General features: G+C 45.6%; 1 protein-coding gene across 6 annotated transcripts in view; it reads right to left on the bottom strand.

Moving 5' to 3' along the window:
* ABTB3 (ankyrin repeat and BTB domain containing 3) overlaps window positions 1-17,298 on the bottom strand; it is a 182,612-nt gene that overhangs the window by 43,694 nt on the left and 121,620 nt on the right. For all 6 annotated transcript variants that reach the window (XM_050913513.1, XM_050913528.1, XM_050913520.1 and 3 more), the window contains one exon: window positions 8,216-8,368. In XM_050913513.1, coding sequence (XP_050769470.1) covers window positions 8,216-8,368 — 153 coding nt within the window. The remainder of the gene's footprint in view (window positions 1-8,215; window positions 8,369-17,298) is intronic.

Below are 17,298 nucleotides of genomic sequence, written 5' to 3'. Positions count from 1 at the left end.
CTTATTCTTGTCAAAGGCCTGAGAAGAAATTGGTTACAGATACTGGAAAATAAATTTTAAAAGTGATGAGACTATCAAATCAAGACCCAACTCTGTATTTCAAAACACTCTTAATATTACAGTCCCATGTATATACACCAGAAACCATGTTCAAAATTGAATCTGCCTTCAGATTTTAAACAAGGCCAACATATCACAGGAAAATTTGGGTACAAGCTTCACCTTTCATATAAATAGATAGCACAAGTCTTCACTAATGAGTGGAAGATGGTATGTTATCTGTATCCTGATTATTATATTCAGGAATGTGTATAGAGACAGAGCATATGAAACAGTAATGATCTTGATTGCAATGGGAAAAACCCAAGAAGGCTGGATCCTAAAGCCTGTAAAAATACAAGTGTGTTCTGCCCTAAAAGTGAAGGAGAACATGAGGACAAGGTCCTCCCCTTCAATAATTTTTTTTATCACTGTTGTCTTCAAGTAGCCGGTTGGCAGGAGAGGTTGAGATTCACCTCAGGAAACCCATGCACCACCTTTTAAGTAATAAAATCTCCTTCATCCACTGGCACCATCTGCCCCAAGGGACTGCTGGATTTTGTCAAGCAGCTTGTTTGCTACCGCTCGCTGGTTTGGCATTTTTGTGTCTAATTACGGCAATAGCCATCGCTGGTGTTAAAGGATTAGTGAAAATTTGTGGGAAGAACAAGGACATTCAAGGAGCTACACAAACAGCAACCGTCCCTACTTAAAAGGGGCTGTATCTAATTAAATAGCAGAATTTCTTAGCAATTTTCTACTCTCTCCCTCTCCAGAAACTCAGCCCCTTACCCAGCGCATTTTAAGAGAGAGCAGAGAGCAGTGGCAATATTCTTCTGCCTGCAAATCTCTATTTATTAAAGTCTATTTATATTTTCATGCTCTAGTACAAGCACAGGATTTCCATAAATAAAACATTAAACGCAACTCTTCCTCTTTCACTTTCAAGTTAGAATTGCATATGTGTGGTATAGTATTAAGATGACATGGCAAATGGTATAGACTGCTCTGAAAGAACAAAATAACACATTTTACGTTGCTGTATTTTTCCCTTTCCACAGTCTTAAGAAAACTCTCTAGAGTGAGCCAAGGATGCTCTCATGTTAAATAAGCTTCACTCTTGAGGTTGATAATGCTATTTTCCTAGAAAGCCTTCATTAAGAGGGATGGTCCCAGACAGAAAAGCAGACTTAGGTATTCTCAGGCCAAGGCTAATTGGAAATCAGGACTGATTTTCAACTAAAAACAGGTTTTCAAAGGCACTCAAGACACTGCATTTGCCCAAAGACCTTTCTGGATCAGAGCTGTAAATGCAACTCGGAGCCCTGGGTGAGGCTGCGACGGGGCAGTGGCTGCAGGAGCATATGGGACTGGAGGGTTAATAAACCCAGTCCTAGGCTGCAGCAAGGCTTGGATCTGTCTACAATTTCAGTTTGAACTTACTCATGACTTAATATTCACATATTCCTGTGTCCATGCTGCCCTTTAAATAGTGTATTTTTCCTTCTGTGGTATTTAGTCCTGATGTATTTCTGGAGAAGAGTCACATGTTCCCTCAGCACCCACTTTGCTCAGCTGAATGAGCCCCTTTCTTCTAGTCTTCCTCCATGAGAACATTTTGTCAAAACACAAACCACCCCAGCCCATTTCTCTCTACCCAGTCTAATGTGAGTATTTTCTTGACCTGGACACAGGATTTGCGATTCCACATCACTTCCTACCACTTTCACGTACAGAGGCAACAATATTTTCCTGTTTCTACTGGAAATACCTCTCCCGATACAACCTCAAAATGCACTGGCTTTTTTCATGGCTGAGGAAAAATCCACTTTTGTGGTTTACAATCATTCTGAGATGAAATACTGCTCTACAGTCTTTACCGCTACCTTTCCAATACTCAGCTCCCAATATAGTATATATCATACTGCATATATAGTGTATATGTTACACATAAACTGCAGTATGTATTTTTCCAACTAATCTCCACGTGTTTGCCTTCCATTTGTGGAAAACTGCATTTCATCCCATGTCTTTTGTCCCAGCCCTCAAGGTCATCCACTTTTTCCTGGATGATTTCCCAAACTTCCTCTGTCAGGACAATGCCTCTCAGCATCGTGGCATCAGCAAATTTTAACTTCATGAGCACAGTACTAAGATTTGTGCCAAAACCCTTTCTGAAAATTAAAAAAGACCAGTTCTTAAGAGTGAGAGCTGAAGATCTCTGCTTGCAACCCCATCACAGCCAACCCAGCCCTTGCCACCTCTCTTGAAGCCAGCCCCTGCTCACCTTCCAATTCCTTTACTAACCCCATTTTCTCTGTCTTAACTAATAGCTCCCTGCATGGACTGCATCAAATCGTTCATTCAAGTCCAAATAGATGAAATCTACTGAATTTCCTTGGGGTAGAAAATCAGTTATCTTATCAAAAAGTTATTAGATTAGTCTGGCAAGATCTATCTTTAGAAAATCTGTGTCACACTTTATCCCATTTTTCCCGCAACAACACGTCTTTAATCAGTCTTTGCTTGAAAAAACATTCGAAGGCCTTGCACTAACAGCCTGGAATTTTCCTCGGATCGTTTTTCATCCTTTTCAAATGTTGGGCACTACTATTATTAATCCTTAGAGTTATGGCACCACTCCGGGCTTTGGTAAAAATATTTCCCTCTGACCCTCTGATTTCGTGAGGCAGCTCTTTCTCATTGCTGGGATAGAGGTTATCTGGTCACTCCAATTTGAGTGCATTAAGCTGCATAATTTGCTCTCCTTTTGATTACTGTCTTTCCATTTTCATAACCTTATTGCTATTATTTATTTTTCCTTTTCCCCCAGAATTTTCTTCCCAAAACCAGAGGCAAAGTATTCACTTAAGTTCTTGGGTGATGGCCTCTGTTGGCACTGATGCACACCTCTCACAGGTGCCTCCTCAAGGCCAGCACTTACAGGTACCAATGTCACCTCTGCATCCCAGGAAGAGAGGAGAAAAATGTGCATGCCCATGGTCAGGAGCAGAGATAGGACCCAGACTCACAGCCAGGCAGAGAAGAAAAGTGCTATTTGCTGCATTCACTATATGTGAGCCCAGCACCCTCGGGGAACCTAGCCATAACTCCAAAGTGCTGCTGAAGTGTACGAGCAAGCGATTAAAGGGGATCAAGTTATGGCTCTCCATCTGTGCACAGGCACAAGCCCTGTCGTGCCGGCTCCTGCTCTCGCCAGCTCTGCCTTGACGGGCAGCAATGCTGCCACCTCCAACTAAATTTGACTGGAACGTAAGGGGAGGCTCTGACCGCACCAGTGGGGTCAGCATGCAAACCCAGCTACCTAGCTCTGTCCTCCAGCATCCCTCCAACAACCAGGGACTGCAAACAAGAGACTGTGATGCTTCTCATGGGCACCCTGGTGGTACCAGAGCCCAAGGGGTCTCCATGGGTTGTATGTCAATATGGGCCGGGGCAAGAAGACGACAGACCGCTGTGGGACTCCACCCGTGAGGAGCCTGACAGCGAAAATGCCATTTCCCATTGCTGCCCTTTGGGTACAGCTGCGAAAAAGGACTTCAGACCTCTTTACAGAATTGTCCCGGGCTCTTCCTGCCACAGTGCGGCACCTGCCTCCAGTGTGTGGCCGTGGTGGATAGTAATGAATGCCACAGGGAGCAACCTCGCTTCTCCACCGTACAAGAGAAAGGCACGAGCCTTTTCATCTATGGATAAGAAGAAACCACTCCTCAAGAGGACTAAACTCTGCTTCTCCTCCAAATCCCAGCCAGGAGCTTTGCAGCCTGCTGGGCAACGGGACAGGGGACTAACGAGCATGAGAGGGCTTCCAGACACCCCCATGGCTACAGAGAAATGCTCAGCCTCATGGGCGATGCTTCTATAGGATCTTGATGCCATGATGACACATTCGGTGTTTCTCTTCATTCAGACGCCAGGAAGGTCCCTTGACGTGGGCTACGTCAGCAACCCTGCAGGGCATTCCTTCCCCAGCCAAGCTACGGATCAGATGTCCAGCTGGGATGTTCGGGGTTCAGGAGCCAGAACCCCACCCTTGGGACAGTGCAAGCTGGGATCTCCTGAAATGCCTCCTGCTGCATCACTGGAAGTACCAGGAGTGAAGACACCGCCCACCTGATTCCCTTCAGCAGAGCGCAGAGCCCTTCTCAGGGGCGAGGGGGCTGCTTGCCAGGCCCAGAAACACCTGGGAAAAGCAGCTTTCGCAGAGAAATCAGACAGGGGATGACTTGGAATCAAAGAGGTCTGAGGCAATGCTGAGGGTAGAAGAAAATACTTCAAATGACACATGGGAATTGCCCTTTGTAGAGGGGAATTGTACTCACATCTCTGAGACTGTGGATTTTTCTTCAATTTTTGCTGCTTCTGGATATCAGAACGAACATGTGCAGGCACACACACTCACACACTAGACTATATCCTTCTTTTAACCTCCGACTGGCCAGAAAATAGCCATTTATCCAGTCAGGTGCAAAGTGACCAAGTAACAGTCCCCTGCATGACATTACCACCTGTCTCGGGTCAGTTTGTTCCAGCATCTTTACATCCTCCAGGATTGCCATGATATATTGCAACCAGAAATGAAGCCACTAACCCTGATAAAAAGCACGGCAGCCTTTGTGCTGAGCAACACAGGATACTCCTCCCTTGCTCTGTTTCTCTGCCGTCAGCCTCCAGTCCCCAGATGTAGTCATCCATTAGCAATCCTCCCCACCATGTGTCTAACACATGGGAGGTTTTTTGTTTTAAACAAATGTCCCACAGAATGGAGGAAGGAAAGACATGCAAAGAGCTTCTTGTGTTTAGGTGGAGCAAGGGGAAAGGTACCCCTTGCGGATGTGATGATGACGAGCAGCCAAAACCAGGCATCTGTTTGCAGCCAGCCAGACCCAGTGCAGACTGAGAAGTGACACTACCTTACTGCAGCAGAAAGGCAGGTCAACACAGTTTTTAGCACCGTGCCCCTTTTTGGCAACAAATTACCTTCATCCCTGATACCTTCATTAATAAAAGGTCTACAGCAGGGAGCAGAGCACCCACCTTCACCAGATTTATGCCAGCAGAGAGCTACTTTGGACACAGTTCTCTACTGACTACATCCAGCTGCCTCAGGTGGCCCAACAGGGCATGGGTACAGGCGAGGCTTTATTTAAGTCTGGTCTCCCACTATGACAAAGAATATTTTGGACACAACTTAGGCTTCTGTCTGAGCTAGCTGTTGTGCATCCAGCAGTCAATCCATCTGTGAAACCTACCTCCTTGCAAAAGGTGGAGACACCTGGTCTATCTAAACCTTCCTGGGGGAAGGTGAACATTTATATGCCTGCTCATCTCCCAAGGCTGGGGAAAGGGAAGAAACTTTCTGGCATGTCTGCTGCTGTAAAATGAAAAGAGATCAGGAAGGAGACAGGCAGCTCCTGCCTGATTCCAGCTTCCCTCACTCCTCTACCCAGAGCAAGAGCAGCTCCTCTTTCAGGAGATGAAAACATTGCAAGAAATTAAGGCAATGGATTTTTAAAAAAGGATCAGAAGAGGGGAGAAAGAGAGGAAGTATTGGAATGAAAGGCAGGAAGAAAGCAGAGATGATTTACAAAGCCACATATCGAGAACCTCACTGCTGGAGTATGTGATTGCGCTGGGAAGTGTCACACAAATCTGCTGGGAGACCTCCACGCTGTAGTTCAGATAAGAAACTGAACATTTGGTTTTTATCTGAACTGATCCTGAACTTCACAGCCTTTGAGATCCTGCCAATCTATCCCTCTCCCCGTATGCGTGTTTTTCCAGTGTGGAAGCTGATTTTGCTTTATGCCTTTGCAATGACAGGTTGTGAATCAACACCGTGGAATGATGCAATATCACATGGGACCATGGGAACTTTTGGGTTCAGCTCTCTATATTTTAGGGACTAAAGAAGACTGCTAAGAAAAGCCTAGAAACTGAAGCAGTTTCAAGGTTCTACTTATTAAGCCATTTCTATAAAAGTCACAAAATATATCAAGCTAACTGCATTTAAAATCCTCCAGCTGTCATCCGTCACACAGCTTATTTGAAAAGCCATCCCCTGCAAAATTGTTGTATTTTTCCTCCCCTCCCAGTGTCTGCATTTATGGAATTGATGCTTGCTGAGGAATTGATAGTTGGAAACACTCCCTCCCTAACGGGGAGGCATGAAAGGCTGGCGCTTGGCTTAGTGGAAATGAGAAGTGCTGAGGGTCTGCACTGAATACAAATAAAAAATTACAAGCTGCAAAGTTTCAAATTAACATCCTGATGCCTCACATTATTCTTCAGAAAAGCTCATTCCTTCCTTTGATCTCAGGATTACAGGCAGCCAGGGTCTGATTTGCAGCTACGCAAAGAACCTGCTGCACTACACAAGCAGTAGGCACAGACCTTAAAATAAAATCCAAAGTACGCGGACACTCATTTGTAGACCTCTGCCAGCACAGTAGAGTGAGATTGTAATTTTGGGACATCAGTGGGTGAATCAGGCCCCTGCAGTCAAATAAGGGCACACTGCAAAGTCTGGTCTCTCTAAAATTCAGAATTTGTCTCGGGAATGATTTCCCACCTGATTAATCCCAGGCTGCGCTCTTCAGGCTCATTCCCACTTCCAAGACAAGCAGGACAACAGCAATCACCTCTATTCTTTATGAAACAAATTCTTGATGGCAACTTTAAACTAAGTGCTGATTTGTTCCTCATAATTAATAAATTATTCTGCAGTGTAATACAACTCTCCCCAACTTCAAATGATTTTGAAATTCCTGGAAAATTGTCTAACAGTTGATGGCATTTTCTATATATACATACACTGACAAAATACAACTTTAAGAATGGTATATTGTGGTTTTTTAATCCACAGATATTTAACTGTATCCACCTTAATTTTTAAGACAGAGGATGCAGAGTAGAAACATTATTGCCTTATTCACAATCCTACCTAAATACTGGAAGAGGTATTAAATTAATTGTGCCTTTTCAAAACCAAGTGCTAGGTCTTCAGAAAGTGCGTAGTACCCATAAGTCCTGATATTTCAGTAGGGATGCAGAACGCTGCACTTCTGGAAATGAGGGCCATGATGGTCACACCAAAGAGAAGCAATTACAGCCAAGATTTGAAATCGGAAACGCTCAAGCTTTTGCTTTTCAAATTCAACATATTTCTTCAATTAAATATTGAATAGCTGTGACTATAAAAAGCCTACGCAGATCTCTAAGTAAAGTATTATACTTTCTGGAGAAAGAGCATGTCAAGGCCAGAGTCAACAGAAGGCAGCTGCTCTGATGCAGGCTGTCACAGCTAATCATGTAGATCACCCCTCTACTTTCTGTGTTGCAGGAAAGAATGCACCTACCGCTGTATGAAGAGGCAGACTGCTGAAAATTGGGTTTTACATACAAATTTGTGAAGCAATAGCAGTGAGTAATTTCTACTTTGGCAGATTCAGAATGCCTTTTCATATGAAAATCAAAACCAAATATATTCTTGACTCCAGAATAGCCCTAGCTCATGCTTTTATACACGTACATAATAATATGGGAAAACAGACACTAAAAACATATCCTGGCAATAAATACTTTAAGACTTCATTAGAAAACCAAAAGGTCACATCTGATACACGAAAAAGTCAAATTATCTAGGCTGACATTTACAACTAATTTGAACTGACATTAGCATGAAAAATACAATTTTACTGCAAGAGGTAGTCTTACCTATAAGTTTAAATGTGCCCTTTAAGCATTAATGCTGAAAACAAAGCCCTGAAAAATATCTGCAGCCCTGCCAATTACATTTTGGCATTTTATAGCAAAGCAACGTGAAGCAGACAATTAGTAGAAGATTTCAGCCCCTCATTAGCAAGCAGAACCTAATAGTAAGAGGAAAAAAACCACCACCATACGAGCTCTGATGAGCAGATTACGGGCTCGATCCAGCTATGAGACATTCAGGCACCCATTACCATGCAACCAGCTTATCCACGGATGTGAGCAAATACCAGGAGCCGATTTTGCAATGCACACAGCAATGAGCCCGAGCATCCATGCACCTCTCAAGGCAATAAGAGAGCCCTCTGCCTGCCTGCTCGCTCGCTGTCACTAGGAAAGAGAGACACATTTTGCACAAAGCAGCCGATTTTTTTTGTGGACTTACTTTAACTGTCGAGGTTCGCAGTCAACTCCCGGCAGTAAGAGCCTCGCTGCCTGCCGTACGTCATCGCTGTCCACCGAGAAACTGCGACGGTGCCCCGCGTGAGCCACGGCAACCCGTATCCACTCCATCAGGGGAGGCAGCACAATGAACGGCCTGGGAAAGAACAGAGACATGAATGCTACAGTACACTAGCAGCAAAATAACAGGTATACAGAGAGAGAGGGTGGGGGGTGTGTGTTTGCATGTGTATATATGTGTGAGAATACAGATATACACAGAGAGAAACAAGGAAACAAGCAAAACGAAAGCATGGGAGAGCAAACTGGCTCAGCAAATTTCAAGCAGGTCTAAATCAAGATGTCTCACCCTGTCTCCAGAGCAGGATTATTTGAAGAGTGAGATTTATGAGCCACGCTCATTTATGGGGCTCCTGTGAGGTCAGTGCACCCGCCTGGTAAGCCCTCCCTCCCCCCCATCCTTCGCACAATGTATCCCGAAAAGAGGGCAGGAGCCTGGCACAGGACCACGTCCTGCTCTGGCTGACGCACCAGGCTGGGTACGCTCCCCAGCCACTTTGCAATAGGGACGGGAGAACGAACCAGGGCAAAGAGAGGGGATGCCCCCACCCCAGGATGCCAGGGATGGAGAGGTGATGCCCAAGGAAGCCTCCCGCATCTCCTACCGATGCAAGGTGCACCTCGTGCTCAGCGCTGCAAGTGGGGACCTCTGCAGCTGATCCCGCTGTATTGTGGAGGTTATCTGTGAGCAGCGTCAAAAATCACACTGTTTCATTTCACTTTTAGCGGTATCAAACCGCTACACCTTTGGGTACCAGCTGTTCTGCCATTTGAGCAAAAATACACTCCCCAAAGTGGATGGCGGGACTCTGGGCCACAGCCCCGACTTGAGCAAAGTGTTGACACTATCGGAGACATGGTCCTTCACTCCACAAGACCTGGACAGCCCCATGTCCTAGCAAGAGCTCCCCAAGCCTTAGATGAAGCACACAGCATACAGTTTGTCCCATCTATGCTAAAAATTATTTGGGGACCAAGAGAAAAATGCCAAACCTTAAATGAGAACCATAGCTTCAAGTCCTAGTTTGGAGATGAAAATAATAAAATATCCGCAGCTGAACACCTTGGAAGGTCGCTGCCTGTTAGATCAAGGTGGACAAAATCCCCAGAGCAATGCAGGCTGTAGTAACTGCCTTAAAAAATAATAAATCTGTCCAAGAGCTACTTGAAAACTATGCTGCAAGTCCTGTGTTTAGACAGGACTGCTGAAAACTATTTAGACACAGTGAGACTGTTTCACCCACACTGTAAAGTAAATACCATGGCTAAGCGATGTTAACAGAGATTGCTATGATATTAACAAAAAAAAAAAAGATATGAAACTTGTAAATGACTACTGTCCTCAAGGAATGTCTGTAATTAACCTGCTCTTACCTCCTTCTTCTGAATCTTTTTCTTTTGTCTCATTTCCTATGTGGCTCCCTTTCCCCTCCTCTTTAACTGTATATTCCCTCCGTTTATTAGTTCAGTATATCATTCTAATACTGGAAATGTTCCTATTAGTGCAGCATCATCCCCTACTTTTGCTCCCTTCCCTTCTCCTGCTCCTTTTCATTCAATATTACTTTCCCTTACTTGCCTTTCCTTCTGTGGGCCCTTTTCATGGAGGAAGGAAGAAAAAAAAAAAGAAAGTCTGGATTAGGTGCCCAGTAGGCAAATACTTTACATTTTAAATATATAACTTTACCCCAAAAGGATCTACCCTGAGAAAAATGATTTAAGAAGATGTTGATTCTGGAATATCCTTTTCCTATTTATAGCTCTTTATGCCATTTATTTCTCTTTTGAAGACTTGACTTTACATAGCTCTGATATTAATATTCTTGAGGAGGGATGAGATATTTCAAAAGCGCCGAAGGACAGAGAAGCCCTGAGGCCACTAACTCTCCCTAGGACGCCGGGTTCCCAAACCTCACGGGCGCTTAAATGAACAACCTTTTTTTGAAATATGACATCTTTGGCTGACTTGCCACTTTCATCATTATTCTATTCAAACACATTGCCGTCACCTCAAGACCATGCTGCATTTGTTTCCAAGGTTTTTTGCTCTCCCCAGACCTGCTGTGGCCATGTAAGGAGGCAGATAAGCACAGAACATCTTCTCCCACAGCTCCCATAAAACGATTTCCATAACCCAGCTCATTTGTCATGACGGTGGCGGCAGTCAGAGGAGGGAGAGGGGAGAAGTAGGGATGTATCTGCTCCTGGAAGGTGACCTGCTTCCCAGGTCACCTGTGACATATGTCCTTGGAGCAGAAGCAACCCTCTCTTGCGGTGTTAAGTAGCTGGGGACAAGTGATCGGTGGGAGTTGTTTTCATCACTTGCTGAGCAAACAGTGGAAAGGGAGCTGCAAATCACACTGGAAGTGTAAAAATGCATATAGTTACCCACAAAACTCAGTGCTAGGAAAACAATTAAAGGGAAACTCAATTCTAAGTTACGATTTGCATGAGCGAACGCGGTGTGGATCAGAGAAATGAAGACAGGCTTGTACGGAGCCTTCCTATAACATCTGCTGGGCTAACAGAAAAGCAGAGGGCCGTGGATGAACAGGGGACTCAGGGGTTCACGCTTTCTCCTCTTCTTGTGCAGGTCAGAAACTCACCCAGCACAAAATCTGCCCCACCACAGTAAGGGGCAGAGCAAATAAAATTATTTACAGGAACTGTGACAATTGCACTATAACATTGCATTTTTTTTTTCTTTCCTGTTCTTGCAAACTTCAACAGAGAAATAGAAATGTGTGTGGCTATTTGGTGCAATAAATCCCGAAAGGGAAGAGAATCAGTGGTCTGCGGAAGCGGGGGGATTTTCTCTAAAGGCCAATTTCAGTCCCTACATGAGGACGTAGAGTTCGCTTACAAAGTATTAAATTCTTTTTTCCAAGGCAAAAAAACCCGTCACTGCATATCTGAGCATGTCACAGAATTAGTATTTTGAGAAGAGAACCAAATATGGCTGAGTGCAATAGGTTAAAAATACCCTTCAAGAGTCTACACACCACGTGAAGGGGATTTTTTGTTTTTTTAAATACTGTTTGTGTGCCAAAGAAGAAAGAGGAACACAAAGTTATAGGGGTGTGACAACCCACAAGACAATGTGACATCAGCAAGAAATATTTCACTTTTCAAATGACACCGTGTGAAAACGGGTTAGGCAAGTACATCACATCATTTGCGTATACATTGATTTATCTCTGGTACAAAGGCAGGTAACAACCAGGACAGTTCAGTACTACTGTGTTCCAGAGCAGACACATAGCAGATAAGTCACCTAGTTATACGCTTTGGAAGCGCACACCTTAAATTAATCTAACCGTGGTAGGAATGTGCTGGGTGTGCCTCTGCCTGAAGGATACGGAAAGTCAGGAGCAGCTCAACTGCTGCAGAAGCACCTTACCGGGGTGCGGGTCAGTGAGTGCTCTGACCTCCTCCTCCTCCAGCCCATCTCTGTACCTGTGCTTAACTTTAAATGTGTGCTCCCATCCTCTTTAATTCACTGTGGTTCAAAGTTAAGCATGAGCTTAAGTAATGTCCCAAAAAAAGACAGTTTTTGGCACAGGCTCGTATTTTCCTGAACTGTCATCTAAGGGGAAAAACATGCCAGATCAGGATGCAGGGAGAGGTCTCTGCACAGAGCAATCGCCATCCCACGCCAAAGAGCTGGGAGGCGGGGAGGGATAGGGGAGGACAACAAAAAGCAGATCCCAAAAGGGCTGGACCCTTCTGGGTACTGTCCCCCAGTCTTCAGCAAGGGGACAGCCGGCTCCTCTTGAAGCATGCCCTCCCCGGGTCCCTACTTGAACAGAAAAGGGAATTATCAGTTCCCCACAAACCCTCACATCCCCGGTTCCTCCTTCCACACAGCATCCCTGCCCATTCCCTCCTGCCGCCCCACGCCCCATGCCACTCTCACAGCTATTTTGGGACGGCTCGGGGACCCGTGAGCTCCTGTGCCTTGCAGACATCTGCAGGCAATATCCAGCCGCACCCCCCCCACGAGGGACGACCGCTCGCCCTCCTCTCCCGTCCCAGATATCACACATCCTTCTCTGCATCGCCCTCAGGTGTGGCAGCTCCCCGCCGGCACCCGCCCACGCCTCTCCCTGGCACCCTCCCCTAAGGGGAGCGGGGCCAACGACCCCTCTGTGCCCAGCTGGACCTCAAACCTCTCTCGTTTTTTGCGGGGTTGATGTCTCTAGGGCACTTTGAATTAGAAAACGGCTCATCAGGAAAGCAAATGTTATCGGGGGGGCCTAAATGTAAGGCATAACCTGCTCCAATCATGCCACTTTTTGCCCAAAACCCACGCTCCTCCCCAGGCGGGCACAGCAGTCCTGGGCTGCTCACCATTCCCCTCCTCGGCTTGCTGGCACGCAGAGATATTAAAAGTCCTGTCATGCTTATACAATAGCTCAGGCTTTTTCATTATTATTATTATTATTATTATTATCATTATTTTTATTATTATCAGTGGCAGTATACCTGCATATAAAAAGGCAGAATCATCAGATGGAAGAGCATGAGAAATGTGCACTGTACAATGCAATAGGATGCGCATTATTTTTGTATAGGTCTGTGAGAAGACTTATGAAGCTCCTTTTTGGACACCGCCTGCTGCGACGCTGGAGTTGCAAAGCACTAGGGCCAGCACTCCTACAAATCCCAGCTCCCAATAACCCCCGGCCCTGGTTTTTCCCTGTCCCTACTACCTCTGCAGGGTGCAGACTCCCTGCCGCCCACTGACCATGACTTCACGGTCCGCCTTGCTGCCCAGCCCTTCAAGAGCAGGGCCACCACGCGCACCTGCCCTCTTCTTCTTGATTTCCCAGCAGCTTAAGCAGCTCTTCCTCTCCGCAGTCGCTCCCTCTCCCTTGCAGAGAGTAATCCACCTTTTTGGCAGGACGCCCCTGCCAGGAAAGCGGTGTCCTGTCTCACTCTCTCCTCCCAGTTCCCACTATGGGGGTGACTCCTCCCGAGCTCCCCTCTGGTGGGTGACTCCCTAATCATTTTTGCCAGGCGATGACAGTTCCAAGCGAGGGACTATTGCCTGTCACCTTCTCTGGCATGCAGACTTAAACCACCTTCCTGATGGCACGCTCATCACCTTTGAATGCTCCTCACCCAGGCTCAGTCCTCCTCCACTGCTGTGGCTCACGAACCCCAGACAGGCCACCAGCCCCTTCTTCACAGCAGAGCCTGCAGCATGCTCCAGGTCCAGGAGCTTGTCAAGCGCGCACAAGAGATTTCCCCAAATAATCACAGTGCTCAAAGAAAAAATTGTTGTTTCAAGTGCAGCCCAGCAGCCTCTCTGTTTCCAGGGCCACTTCACATTGCTCTTCTTCAGATACCGAGCCCTTGCCCCACCACACACACAGACTTACTGTATGTATTAAAATCAACCACTACGGAGAGGAATGGCTTGATGGTCTGCATCATGATGGGAACAGAGAAATTCCTGAGGGTTAATCCTATTCGGATGTGAATTCCCACAGCCGCCTCGTGCTGTCCCTCCCTCAGTTTCACCAGCTGTGAAGTGTACACAGCTGTACAGACCTGACCTTGCTTTAACTTACACACCTTTTGTACTATTCAATTACTGGATGATTTATTTGCAGGATCCTTTAACTACTGGGGAGGATGCTGTTGTTGTAGGTGTTTAGTTTCTTCACTCACTCCAGCAAAGGAGTGGTGACTGCAAACCTGCATGGCAATAGCAGCCACAGTGCTACATGCAGGTCACTGCTGTTTTACTGACTGCTTTTGCAATGTTAGAGTTAACAGCGCTTCTGAGCTGTACTTTTGCAAGGAAAAGCCTATCTAGACAAAGGAAGGGAGATGTTTCTGCTTGCAGATATGAGTCAGCAACTTTATCATCATGAAAAGGTCTTTTCATTTGTTTGGTTTTATGCTTATGTTTTCATGGGTGGTTTTTAAATAAAATCCCTATGTACGAATTGAAAAGCATTCTCAGTTCTGACAGTTTTGATTTAGAACATACGATGAAACCATATATGCAATGCTAGTCCATTTCTAGCATTACTGGAGGATAGAAAAGCATGTTTTTTCCAACGTTTAGCATACATTTCAGATGGGTTTCCGAGCTGCAAAACTCATATTTTATATTTACACCATAAGCTACTTGTCTTCAGAGCGAGGAAATACTTTCTGATGCCTTCAGAAGGCTGCCAGCCCTGCTCCTGCCCAGGGACTCAGCAGCGCCGACTGACGCACCACGCAAGTCCACACAGCTGTCCCATGCTAGGCAGCTCCTCCGACACCCTAGAAGCCCAGCTAAGGGTGACCCAAGTAACCAGTCTCTGAAAAAGCCAATTCTGCATTTTGTTCAGGCCGAAGGATCAATTCTTCTTGCTCTCACACAAGCCTCAGCAAGACCCCCCTAGGCGGAGGGAGGGTTTACCCTTATGCTTTCGTGTACCAAGACATTGGCGCTCCAGAGCCCACACAAGGGTATCTGCAAGTCACGTTTTTTGAACTTGCATCCAGTGTTCCAATGTGCCTTTCCCATTGCCTCTCCTGCATTAAAAACATTAATGGCTGAGACTTGAAATGCAACCAAGTCAAAGTGATGACTCGGCCAGCAACCACAACAGGGAAATATTTCACAGGCAGTTTTGACATCAGATTTGACACGACTGGCTGTCGCATAAATCCCTGAAGAGACGCCAGCGTTGGGAGCGTGGCGCAGAATGGCCCAGGTAACACGCTGTTCTCGCAGTGCTGCACGCAATTTTCTCTGTTTAAAAAAATCCTATAGCCATCCCATGGACAGCGTAAGTCTAGCTTGATAAATTAGGTGTAGAATACAGCCCCAGCCCAGCAAGCATATATCGTCTGACAGCCGAGCTGCGAATACTGCCCGAACTATTTCTTGTAACATATGCAATCTCACATGCTGCAAGCAGCTGCCAATACCATTTCTGAAGGGATTTTTTAAAAGTGGGAAGCTTGATATTTAGGATGCAAATCTAGAGGATTTATGTAAGGATGGATGTGGGATTTCTTTTCAGTGGTTCCCAGTCAAATCTGGTGTGAACTTTAAGTTCAGCGGGGCCACAGTTTTACCATGTGAACTTTTCAATTAAATAGTGGATAAAAACATATAGGGTTATACGGGGCTATGCCATACTGGCACATCAAGCATGTGTAATCCCTTCTTCAGATATACATTGCAAGGTTCATTCAGGTTTCATAGCATGACTTCCACATTCCCAGTGCTAGTGCTTTACCTGTTCTTCATCAGCATTCCACTCTGTCCCAGCCAAAACCAGGACAATTCCCCATCATTCACTCCACTCTCTGCTGGTCTTTGCTGGAGACTGCCCTACCCATGGAGTTTGTACCACATAATAATTTAAATCAGGGACACATTTCCCTAGTTATCTTCTTACTGAAATTTTTCTATGGGTATAATCTGTACTACAGGCATGGCTGTACCAGTTACAAAGGTGCTTTGCAAGAGTTCAAGTTATTTTACAGCAGTGGAACACTCCTCTCATTAAGGGGGCTGCATCACATTAATTAGCCAGGTACACTAATAACTATACAAAGCATGAAACAAAATTCAGATGATAACCCAAATCCTTTCCATTAATCACGAACGACTACGGGCTACAATTTGCATGTGTGTGCATGTGCAGGGGACGTATATTTTTGTGTGTGTGTCCACACGCACATGCAAGGCAGGCAGAAAAATAAAAAGCAAGCAATAGCCCATGGGAGTTTCCTAAGGGATTGCTCCACATACAGGGAAAAGCAGCGAAGGAAAAGCGAAAAGGTTAAAACCAGACACATATCCATCAACTCAATTAAGGCTCAAGGGGAAAAGCTAAAGGCTGCCGGGCGGTACGGGGAGTTAATGCTCCTCCAAGGCGGAGTGGCAGAGGAAGCACTGGAGAAGGAACTTTGCTGCCTGTGAGCAGAATTAATGGGTGGTTCTGGACCGGCTGAGCTGCTGAGCCGCCGCTTCTCAATGAGTTGTTAATGGGGAACATAGAGAGTTAGGAAGTAATGAGGACTTTGTCAATACAGCTGTGGATAAAAGTGGGTAAGGAACCACTTAAGGAAAAAACCATCACACAAATCTGCAGCTACAGATTCTGCGCTTTCCGGTGCTTAAGAAATTACTTGCAATAATTTTGGAAGCGTTATAGAGGCTGAGAAGCAAAACAGAACCATGAGACAGATCCTTTTATTAAACCAGAAGCAGCAAGCAAGACAGAAATCTTAGTAACAGTGGCCTCATCTACAATTTCTCCTTTTTTTTTAATTCCTGGGAAAGCAAAAGAATGAACAAACCTAAATAATCCACAGCTATCCGCAGGTGGAGGCACCGGAGGAGCATTGCTTTCATAGGCAATACCCAGCACAAGACAAATGTCTCCACCACGTCCCAGCTGGGTGCATTAGGGAAGGGGGACCCCACAAACAGGTCCACCCCACCCCCTCCCCGTACCTCCATGCCTGCCAAAATAGCTGTCTACATCCCCACAAACAGGTCCAAACCCCTTCTTGTACCTCCACGCCTGCCAAGATAGCCGTCTATATGGTACCCGGGGCCATTAGATAACCCACCCCAGCAGGACTGGTTTGTGTTGGTGCCAACAACACAGCCAAAAAATCAGAGGGTTTCTTCCAAAGTGACCAGATTGAAAGAATATGAATTTGGGGTGGGAGGGGGTCACACATCCATCTTACGGTTGGGTTTGTTGGCATTTAGGAAGTAGGGAATCTTTTTCAGTTTTTCTGAGCAATCCTGGCCACTTTCCACCCTCCTCCCCCTCCCATGAAAGCAGCCCCCCCCAGCAAGAGCTTCGCTGTAAAATCATTTTTCCCTTTCATTCTATGTAAAGACAAACACTATTAAAAACGCACCACATTCTTGTTTCTTTACCTCCATGAAGAGCAAACACAGAGAAACGCTCCCTAGAAACGAAGCACCAGATTTACTCAAAGGTAAACATCCCATTTTACGTGTCCCCCAAG

This window comes from Gymnogyps californianus, chromosome 1, assembly GCF_018139145.2.
Source record: "Gymnogyps californianus isolate 813 chromosome 1, ASM1813914v2, whole genome shotgun sequence".
NCBI lineage: Eukaryota > Metazoa > Chordata > Aves > Accipitriformes > Cathartidae > Gymnogyps > Gymnogyps californianus.
This window is presented reverse-complemented; position numbering and strand designations above follow the sequence as displayed.